This window comes from Archocentrus centrarchus, chromosome 3 (genome assembly GCF_007364275.1).
Source record: "Archocentrus centrarchus isolate MPI-CPG fArcCen1 chromosome 3, fArcCen1, whole genome shotgun sequence".
Taxonomy (NCBI): domain Eukaryota; kingdom Metazoa; phylum Chordata; class Actinopteri; order Cichliformes; family Cichlidae; genus Archocentrus; species Archocentrus centrarchus.
In genome coordinates this window covers 22,481,298-22,492,959 of record NC_044348.1, presented here as the reverse complement: position 1 = coordinate 22,492,959, position 11,662 = coordinate 22,481,298, and the positions used below count along the sequence as shown (strand labels likewise).

Genomic DNA, 11,662 nt, shown 5'->3' with positions numbered 1-11,662 from the left:
ACTATTTTCAGCTTTCACATATATCTGATAATACTTATGGCTTTCTATTGACAGTGTATTGTCACAAGCAAGGAAGGGAATTATGGTAGAAGAGAATGGGATATGATGTGCACCAGCAGCCTGCTTCCATAGCTTTGAATCACTGCCTATAATTTGAACCAGTGCCCTTTACTGTTTACATGGAATGCATCTTGTCCTGCATGCTCCTGTGATGTCCCAGCACTAGTTTTAACTGAAACCTATTACAAAAGAGGTCTAGTAGAGTGATAGTGAGCAGTGTAAAAATAAAGCCAAAAATAATTACTTATCACTGTTGTTGTCTCCCATAGATTTGCACTGTCCTCTGTGGAGTTATCTAGTGGAGCAAAGCCTGTCATTCACTATACAGGCTTATCTACAGAAGCAGTGGCAAGTGGTTTAAAGCCCTTCACCCACTATATTGTAATACTTGAGGTGGGTATGACAAACTGCCACTGTTTATGGCACAACTGAGTACAAAGACATTTATTAATCAGCTACAATGTTAAAACCACCTGACTAATGGGGTGTAGATCCCCGCTCATATTGCCAAGTGATCCCACATGACCCTGAGTATGTCCCATGGTATCAGGCAAGCAGTCTTATAACTTTGAAGGTGTGGCCTCTATTGATCAAACTGATTTTTCTAACATAGCTCAGATGATTGGACTGAGATTTGGTGGATTTGAAGGCCTTGTCAACACCTTGAACTGTTTGAACTTTATTATTATTATTATTATTATTATTATTATTATTATCATAAACTGATACAGTGACAGTAAACAGGGTTGGAAACTTTCTATATGAAATTGCAATGCAGGGCAGCCCTGCAGCAGAGATTGGATGCTGTGGCTTCTTAATGTGGCAGGGCTCGGTACTTCTATTAATTCTTCATTAATGCTCAGGATAGTTTTCTTGGGCAAATGAAAACCACTAACGATGTCCTCACTGCTGTGTATTTCCAGAGGTTTAATGTGGTCTCTACAAACTCTTTCCATTTTCTTTGCGCTCAGATCATGGGCCCTGTTTCTCATTTTGTTTATTTTGAGTCTTTATGTTAATAAGTCCTTAATTTTGTGAAACAGTCTGACTTGCATTAAGCTCATTTATAGGTAAAATTTGGCCTCCTTTTTCTGTTGCTCTGTTGTTTATTTCAGACACTTAAATGCACATAATGGTGTGTTCAGTGGTGGAGGATGGTCAGCATGGGCTCTCTTACATGTCTGCTATACATTCTGATATTATTCTGACTTAGCCAGCATTAAGGATTTAGCTACTGCTGCAGCAGTTCCTTTGTGAGACTGGACCACCTGTGCCAGTCTTTACTCCACATGCAGATCAGTGAGACTTCAGTGCCAATAACCAGTCACCAGTTGGACCACAGTGGTAGCTACTCTCCACTGCATAAACAGACTATCACACAAGGCCTTGTGTTTAAATATGCTCTTTCCCAATCATAATCACAATTTGGCCCCTGTGCACTTAGAGCATTACACTGCTCATGTTTCTTGCTTCAGAGACATGACTGACTAATACATTTCACCCTTTGACAGGTGCTATTTTAACAAGATAGTCCATTCTGTTAACTTCACATGTCTGTGTTTTTAATGTTGTGGCTGATGTTAACTGTAGCTTTAAAATAATACAGCAAGTAAGTTTGAATCACTTTGTTTAAAAAAATGAAAATGACAAATAGTTAACCTTCCTTACAGGCGTGTTCTTCTGGGGGGTGCTCTTCTAGCCCACCACTGTCTCTTCTGACAGCCTCTGCACCCCCACAAAACCAGCCCCCTCCCATTGTCACTGCTATGGGACCTCATACACTGCATGCTTCTTGGGAGCCCCCCAGTCAGCCAAACGGTATGACCGCAAAAATACACACTCATATTGTACATCTCATATCCATCCATGAACCTTCTCTGTGGCGCTCCTCTTTTCCTCCTGCCTGGCAGCTCCATATTCAACATCCTGTATCTACTGTACTATCCCTCCTCTGTACATGTCCACACCCTCTCAGCCTTGCCTCTCTAACTTCTCCAAAACACTTAATCTGAGCTGTCTGTATGATGTACTTATTTCTAACCTTGTCCATCCTGGTCATTCCCAGTGAAAACTCTTCAGCTCTGCCACCTCCAGCTTGGCCTCCTGTCATCAAACCATGCATCATGCCAAGATAGAAAAAACATATAGCTTATAGATGCATATAGTTTTTCAATTAAGAATACATTATGTTTATTTTAAGTAAATAATTACATTATATTATTAATGCCTGTTTTGAAATGAGTAATACAGTAGAATAATCACACTCATTTTATACATGAAACACTTACCTAGTAGCATAGCTTCAGGCTTGTGTCATTCAAGGAGCATGAGAATCAACTTAAACCAATATATACACACACACAGTAATGCACACTGAACTGGAAGTGCCTTTGGTAAATCCAGAGGTCTTTGTAATGGCTCTAAGGCTCAGTGTCAAACAAAGCCTTGTAACCTGGGTTTCTCTGTTTCTGTCTCTTTTTTTTTCCTCTCTGTGTGTTGATCTGTTTCCCTCGCAGTGTCATATAAAACCCTCTTATTCTGGTTTTGTGCACCTCTTTCCTTCACTTTCATTAGTTAATCTTTTAGCATCCTTGCCCCCCCACCCCCCCTCCATTTTGATATTGCTCTCTATCTTTATCAAGCAATGCTTATATTGCTTATTCCCCTTTTTTGGTCTCAATTTGTTCCTTGATTCTACTAGCTCAGATTCTTTTTTTCTTAAAATAAACTGAGGTCATCCCAGCTTGAAATATGGTGCATTCAAGCTAAAGGAATAAATGAGAAGCACAGATATGAGTTAAAGTAACCCTTTTATATTACTGCTTTTCTTGCCTGTGTAGTCATTCCTTCTGTGAAAATAAAAAGAAACTGAAATGATGATTGGCTGAAAAAGATCATTTTAAAAATGCAGCACATCAGTTATCTGTTCATGTGGATCTCATTTTTTTTTTTAAAAATATAAAATCATCTTTTACAATTTTTAAAAGCCAATAGAATAAATTTCTAGTCTTTGTCGTCTAGTAATTTGTGACAGAGTATGAGAACATTGAGTGGTATCTATTGCAGCATAGCATCAAGACATAGAAAATTTGGGGGGGGTTGTGCTCTACTGAGTGCCCTTCTAGTTAAAGTATTGTGTTAGGGTACCAATAAACTGTGCTCAGAGTATTTTCTTGAACATTGCAGCTGCAGTTGTTGCTTTCCTTCTTTAATTTCGCAAACAGTTGTTTTGGTAAAGCGCTTTTGTTTTAGCAGACATCATCGGAAGTAATTTCAGAGACTGATTTAACATTTGTTTTCTTTTTGTACAGGTGTTATCACGACGTATGAGGTCTTTCTCCGCGGGCCAGTGGAGTCTCAGAACCTTTCAAGTTTGGGTTTTGAAAAGAGAGTGTTCCTCAGCTCTGGTTGGCTGAATCAAAGTGTCTCCTCAGTTTCAAACCTAGCCAATAGAAGCACGGTGTCACTCCCTGAGACCAGTACTGATATAACAGGTCTACAGGCGTATTCAACATACCAGATGAGAGTCGTAAGCACCAATATTGCAGGAAGTTCTACATCTGGGTGGACCACAGCACGCACCATGGAGGGAGGTTTGTATCGCTCACGATCATGGTTACAAATTATTTACTGACTTTTATTCATGGGGTGTATTTAAATGAAGTTAAGTTCAGTGAAATAACCAAATAAAATCTAGGTAGGTAGTTATGTTGAACAAAGGGCTGCAGTGATTTATGTTTTCTGAACAATATCAGACATCAGAAAGGGGATTGCCCAAAGATAGTAATTCCATTTCAGTGTTAAAGGGCTGACTCTTTGCCAGCTGGCAGCCATCAATGACTCAGTGGTGAGTGTGTTATGGATTTTTTTAGGCTAGGTTTTCTCCTGTGGCCATTAACTGAATCAGAAAAATTCACTCAGAAACTCCAAGGATCTCTTACTTGAAGTTACAATGACCTAAATTTGTAACCTCAGTAGCCACTACTGAAAAACTTGAATTCAAATTGAAATTCTCAGCCAAAGTTGCTTCTTTACGTCAACAGAAATTTGTGCCAAAAAAAAAAAAACAGTTGAGAGACCTCAGATCTAAATATTCAACATAATATTATCCAGTGATGATTTGGTTAAAATGTAGTTACGCCCAAGATGCTATCGCTGGTTGTTAAATAATCTTTTGTACTATATTAAAATTGGAAAGTATTTGTCAGATAGATTGTAGAAGAAGAAAGAGGGGAAGGAAGGAGGGAATAAAAACTGCATGTGGGGGAGGGGAAACTCATTAAGGTATTTGAATTTCAAAGGGATGATATGGCTCATTAGGACTAAATGATTGCCTCCAACGTCACTCTAAGCTATGTGTCTGGATAACAAGCATATGATAACACCATTTTGAATGTGGAATGTGTGTCAGTGTTTGTGCGCGTACATGTGCCGAGTTAGAAAGAAAGAATATGACTGTGGTTATGTCTACCGTGAATCACATTTCACAGCATATTTCACAGTTAGATGGCATCAACAGTAGAATAAAGAACCCTTCTCTCTAATCTGTCGTGTAATAGTGGCTATCACAACCGAAGAATTATGAAATACTTAAATCCATTAAGTCCACATAATATCCACTAACCACTTTGAATAGTTGGCTTTGTGTCAGAATATGTATTTTATTTTTGATGAATTAACTAAAACATCTTTTTTAAAATTATGTGGTAAGCGGAGAAAAAAAAAATCACCAAAATATTAAATGAAAAATTAATCTGGCAGTTGCGTACTTTACATCTCAGAGGTTAGCAACATGTTTAAGTTTAAACTGTCAGACACACAATCATCTTAGAGAAAATTAGTCACCAGTTGATATTCAAAGGGCAAGTGGGGAAATTAATGTTGAGCCAAATCTAACAATAAACTAACCCAGAGAGAATGAAGTGAAAGATTTGACTCTGTTCTCAGTTTTATGACCAGTATGAGCTGACTTACCTTGTTGCTAATGCCAACTGAAGATGGCAGTTTGCAAAAGTTCATCATTAAATTTTGTAGGGAAATTGGTTTGATTAAGTGGAAATACGACATTAATAAGAATTATTTAGCATAACCTGTTAAACCACTCTCTAGCGGCACAGTCTAAGAGTTAGCTTCCATCTTCTTCTGCTTGGGACAAAAGGCAGGGTAATTAGAAAGTAATTAGAAAATTGTCTTTCACTATAATTGGTAATTCTCTCCTGTGTTTATCAAGTAAGTTGATAGGAGAATGTGGTTGAATGAAAACTGATTTAATAGAGAAGAAGGTTGGTTAGTACTTGCATGTGTGTGTGAGGCAGAAGTCAAAAGCTTGCCAAAGGTTGAGAGACAGAAGAACTGACTTTTTAGCATTGTTATTCTTAGGAGTATGGTATACTCCATGTTGATCAATAGTTAATTGTTCTGTATGAAGTTGTATTTATACAGTACAGCAGAGTTCTTGAGCCACACCTCATTTCTTTATATCTTGGGAAATAGGTGCAGCAGTGTATTTATACTTTGCGATATTTGCTATGACCACCTTGATTCTTCAGTACAGCTTAAACTCTCTTAGGTAAGTGTTGTTGTTATTTCTTGAAGTAAACTTCAGAAATTGCTTTCCAGGCTTCTTGAAGGACTTTCCAAAGCTCTTCTGTGGCTATGTTTTGTTTCTTTCTCTGTCAAGAGGATCCCACACTGCTTCAACAATGTTGAGGTCCGGCCTCTGGGGAGGCCGATCTATAACTGATAGTGTTCCACTGTGTGTTTTTCTAGCCAGATATGCTTTTACTGCATTGGCAGTGTGTTTTGGATCATTGTTATGCTGAAAAATGAAGCTGTTGCCAATCAGAGGCTTTCCAGATGGTATTGCATGCTTGATCAAAATCTGATGCTACTTTTCTGCATTCAGCACCACTGACTGAAATGCTGCTCCAGACCATGACAGAACCCAGGCGTGGCAGCAAGATTCCAATTTTGGATGGGGCAGAGTAATTTAGGCAGGGCCCTGTAATTACAGAGCATGTATGAATTAAGAAAATATAACACGCAATCTATGATTATTATTTTTGCTTTGGATTGTGGAAAGGCTATCCATTTACTTAAACACTGAAATCCAAGTGTAATTGAATAAATATTGTCTTATTTGAGTGATTACTGTCACATAGATGAGAGAGAAAGATTGACAGAGAGAAAGAAAGACACCGTTGAGTGAGCTGCACTGACTCATTACAATAAAGAGCAGTGCACTGTGCTGTAAGTGTATTCTCTCAATAGAAACCACCTATGCTTTCAAGGAGATAAATAAAACAGGCAGAAATTTTCAGCTCTAACTCCCGTCTATGTTCTAGGATTTTCTACTTTAAACAGAAAATGCATTTGCTGCATTAAGTGACTTCATCCTCACACTAACATGTTACCTGTTTTCTGCACAGCCAGAGACTGGATTATTCATACTGTGGGGGAGAAAAAAACTGTGTAAAAGCTTAAATAAAGATGCAAAAAAAATTATAGGTGACCTATGTGTTAACAATTCTCATGCCAAATTAGGTTTGTTTTTTGTTTTTTTCCCTTCACTGAGACTTCTAGTGTTAATATTTTATAAACAAGAGAAAAGCATGTGGGTTCAGTATAACTAAAATCCCAGAGTCAGACTGAGTAAAACATCATGCCCAAGGAAAGTTTCTTCAGCCTCCGCTGAGCAGCATCTGAACCCTCATGTGTTTGCTTAGATTTAAAATGTATTAGTCAGTGTAAAATGGCCTGTTGCGATGGGTCAGAATTCATCTATGTTAGTCAATAAGTGCTGTTTTTTTTTTTTTAGGAAAAACACATTTAGTTTTTTGTTTATTTGTATATATATGTTTTTAATTAATTGAAAAATAAAACCTAAGAAAATCTTTCTCACAGTCTGTGAGATCAGGTCCATTGTTGAAGTGGGTGGGACCTGCCCCCAGCGCTGCGGCAGACAGAGCCTCGATCGTGTTTTACAGATGGTGCTGTAGACACTGACTGTTGTACTTCTGTCCTGTTCTGTCCTCTGTACATTTTCACGATGATTTGAACCAAAAATTTCAAATTTGGATTAATCACTCCATAAGACCTGTTGTCACTGATCCAGTCCAGTTCTTGTGTGATTTGGCTTACCTCAGTCCTTTCTCCTGTTTCCCTTCTTTAACAACAACAATTAGAAGTTTCCCTTATATTGAGACAATTTCTGGTGAGGTTTCAGTGAACAGTAGATCCTACTGTTTCTTAATATGACTTTCAGATATTGTTTGGCTGGTGTAGTTTTCAGGTGTGCCACTTTTCCTTTGTCCTCCACATTTTAAAGGACACACTGCACACCATGTCAAGATGTGCCAAACTTTCAGCTAATAGCTCTTTGGGAATCACCTTGCTGTTGCAAAAATACTATTTTATGCATGTCAAACTGTTATCTTTGGCACTTTTCATGGATTAAACTAAAGAAATTGGGACAAATTATGTGTTTTGTGATAGGCTACTAGTAACAAAGTGTCTAAAGATTCTAGTTATTTATTTAGTTATTTATTGCTAAGTTGTCTGTTATGTGTAGACACAAAACTGGTTCATCCCTTGAATTAGGTTTCCTTTTTTTTTTTTTTTTTTTTTTTTTTCCTTCTGCTTGAATGATTCATAGGTCAGTGTTAAGTTGGTAAAAAAAAAAAAAAATCTTCAGAAAACGGTCAGGTACAAGGACTGGACTGAAAACGAGTAGAGTAAACAACCAGTGTCCAAAAATGAAAATTACAAGAAAGTCTAGCTCCTTGAAAACAAAATATAAGGAAATGAGTGGTGGCCGAACATTTTTGCACAGTACTGTATGTTGGGAAAAGTAGGTTCTCCTTTACTTGTGCTGGAATCTACTTTGGATAAGAAGTGACATCCTCAGTCTTTTTGGGGTCATAGGCATACCTTCTTGATTTTGTGTTATCTTCACAGGGTAAACTATCTGAGGGAGTGTTTGTTTGTTTGTTTTGTTTTTTAAGGTATTTATGACAATTTCTTATGGGATTTGCCAGCAGTTTCCCCCAGTTTGCTGGATACTAAACAAGTGATGTAAACATTTTTGAATTTGTTCAGTCATGTTTACAGGAGGTCAAAGGTCAACTCAAATGATCCTTGAGCACTTTTAATTTGAATTTGCTATTCTGGACTCCAGATGTTGAGTTGGATATTTGCTATTGGAATATGGACATCTCAAGAAACAAAAGTACAACATATTTAGGAAAACATAAATTAAACAAATTTACTCTGTACATCATGTCTTTGTAAAGGAGAGACGGGTGGTTGAAGAGTATGGACCACGTGAGGATCTAACTTTAAGCTGACTTAAGTCAGACTTGAAACTGTACTTGGTGTCTGCTGTGCTGCAGTTTGCTGATTTTCTAATTATTTACCCTGCAAACTGATGTGAGCAGTAAAAATATTTTTACACTGGTGAGTGAGTGTTTGATTTTTGTTCAACTGGCAGAGGTGGAATACAAGTTTGTAAGATAGATAAGAAGGCGACATTAGCAGGAAAGCTAATGGGAGTCATTGTACAGAGACCAGGCTGGCGTCTGCCTCAGTGTGAATGTCTGCACTACCTCTGATAAAACATTGACATTGCTGCTTTATGCATATTTTTGGCTGTATTGAAATAACATCTGTAGTCAATTGCCTAATCTATGGAGCCCCTGACAAGTCACAGTATGTGCTAGAGGATTAATTTTTACATTATCTTGTAATAAGATTTGCTTTACCTTGCAATAACTTTTGTGTTACCTCAAGATATGCTTTATGTTCTTCGTGATCCCTGTAAATAGTTGATCTGTGGCATGGAGGCCTGAAAATGAAAATGGTGCAATATGTCTTTCCAGTGCCAGAGTTTATGGCTCCTCCAGAAGTGTCTGCACTGTCATCCACCAGTCTTAAAGTTACATGGAGCACTGCTGAGGATCACGGGGTCATCGCCAGAGGACAGGTCACAGAATATTGGGTCAACTTGCTCACAGAACAGACTAACAATCCCTATGCTCCTCCGGTTGTGAGTCAGGTAAGCACACTCACACATGAAATTTGAAATAAGTGGTAGGGCAACCTACCTAACAACAAAACACAAAGAAACATTTGAGCTTGCCTCCTATTAAGTAAAAGGCATTTTGTAGGAAATTGTATGTTCTCTTTGCGGTCTTCTATTTGTCTGAGTTTTTATTCTGTCTACTGCTGTTTTTCAGGTGTTGCATAGAGTGGGACCGTCATCACAGCCAATTTTTATAGTAAAAGGACTGAAGCCTTACAATGTGTACAACTTCACTGTCACACTCTGCACCAAAACAGGTTGCGTTACCAGCCTGCCGAGCACTGGATGGACCTTACCAGCAGGTAGAGCAAAAAAGACTGACACCTAAACACACAAACATAAAGAAATGCACACTTTGCAGCAATAATGAAATGCTGATAGTTCTAAATTATTGTCTTTTTAAAAGGATAATAGTAGTAGTAATTTTATATACTGTGATTTTTGCTAAATGTAGTGTGTGGTATGCTCTGTATAACTACAAAACAATCCTTGGACATATGCGCACACACACACATATACAAATGCGCTCAGTCAGTCATCGGGTACTTGAGTGGCGACAGCATTGGTCATGTTAACTAGAGGGGATATTCATGGTGCACGGCAGTAAAAACAATTTACTGTTAATTACAAGGAGAAAAATGTGGCATAGCACACACTTCCTGCTGGCCATGAATCAAGCACACAGAGTTACAGAAACACATATACAATCCCTCTCTCTCTCTTCTGTGGATTTATAACCTTTATGGAAATAGGATGAATTAGTTGCATTTAATAACTCAGGTACAAATCTCTGGTGCTAAGATGAGCACTAATTGATCAGTGGACGATGACACGAACACACACAGAATTCTGATTTAATGTCTTTTTCTGTCTCTCTTGATAGTCTGTTGCTTTCTCACTTTCCCCCCCCTCGGTCCATCCTTCACTTCTGTATCTGCCGGGCTCTTTCACTCAAACACAAATAGCACATGGCAGCAGAGGAACATGAATCACTCTGAAATATACATATTGCACTCACAGGCACACTTGACCCTCCAACACACTTTTCCATCTGTTCACTCATGGTCTGCACGCTTGCCGCTCATGTTTTTGTCTGTTTTGTTTTGTTTATCTCTTTAGGTGAATAGACAATGGGTGCGCAGAGTTGTAAAACAAAAACCTTTCATCTATAAATACTTGCTTAGGGAATTCAGCTTTTGAACGTACTCTAAACAGCTACATCTGTTGACATAGCGAATATTTTCATTTCATATCATTCTCAAAAAGTCATTCCTTGTGTTTATTGTGATGAATGATGCCTCATATTGTAATCGGTGGACTTTTTAAATGTATTTTTAATGGCTACATCTGTTGACACAGCGACAATGTTTATTTTAAGTGATTCCAAAGACTTCTCTTGACTGTAATACAGTACAGTTCAATATGGCTTATTGTACCCAGTTGACTTTTTGAATGTATTTTTAACAGCCACATCTGTTGCCACCATTTTGTTTCATCCAACTCCAAAGATGTCCCTTGTTTCAACTATAAGAAATGATAATGGCATATGCCGTTTAGCAGATTGTTTTTTTTTTATCTCAAAACAATTTGCATAGCTTTTGCTCCTCCACTGGGTGTTGAGCTTCTGCTGCATCAGATCTCATATCACTTTTTCTCTTTCAGCTTAACTATAATCTTGGCACTGGACAAAAAAAATATTTAACAATAATCTTTAGACCTCAGTGTAACATGTATTGGGGGAATAGTGTTATATTAAAACACTTCTCCTTATAAAAAGGCTGTAGCATATCAGTAGGGAGTTGTAATTATAAGATAAAAGTTATGAAAAAGCTGCTGCTTTCTTTTTATTTTTGTTTGGTTTTCTTTCATATGCATCTGTTGGCCAAGCGTACTTTTGCATGTTTTTGCCAGCTGTCTATATTTACATACTTTTTTGCACCATTGATAACCCCATTACAAGTCAGTATCAACAAGCTTTTTTTTTTTAATGAATCTTTTTTTTCCCCCAACATTGGAACTCTTTCACAGCCTGTGAAATCCCGTTTGACCCACTGTTTCCTGCTCTGCTTCTCATTTCCCCCTGGGGGGAGAATGCTCAATTGTACATATATGATGGTATTAGATATATACACATCGTAAAACTTCTCCTACTAATAAATCAATGCCTCTTTGGCTACAGCACATTTAATAATAATCCTTCCTACTTGTGGCACTGGACTGTTGCCTGTTGGCTGAAACCTTACTTAGTCAAAAAAAAAAATCTATCCAAAAGTTCTCCAGTTTTTCTCCTACAATCAGCACTATTCAGCTGAATGAAAGGAACATCTCCTGGAAAAAAAAAAAAACAACAAAAAAAACCTCTGCTGTAGAAATTTCTTCACATTCAGTGGCATTTCTTGTAAGGTGTATTTGAGCATGATACAGATGCTCTGATAAATCTTCCACACATGACGCTGGGCCATTAGAGTCAGCTACCATCTGCTGTAAGTGAGCAGACAGCATCTGTGAATCCACCAGAGGTAC

The 11,662-nt window shown here is 37.9% G+C and overlaps 1 protein-coding gene across 1 annotated transcript in view; it reads left to right on the top strand.

Moving 5' to 3' along the window:
• The window catches only part of ush2a (Usher syndrome 2A (autosomal recessive, mild)), a 233,943-nt gene that overhangs the window by 67,415 nt on the left and 154,866 nt on the right, over positions 1-11,662 (top strand). Inside the window, 5 exon segments of the mRNA XM_030720976.1 lie at positions 330-453; positions 1,731-1,878; positions 3,372-3,653; positions 8,937-9,112; positions 9,294-9,441. Of these exon segments, the coding sequence (XP_030576836.1) occupies positions 330-453; positions 1,731-1,878; positions 3,372-3,653; positions 8,937-9,112; positions 9,294-9,441 (878 nt within the window).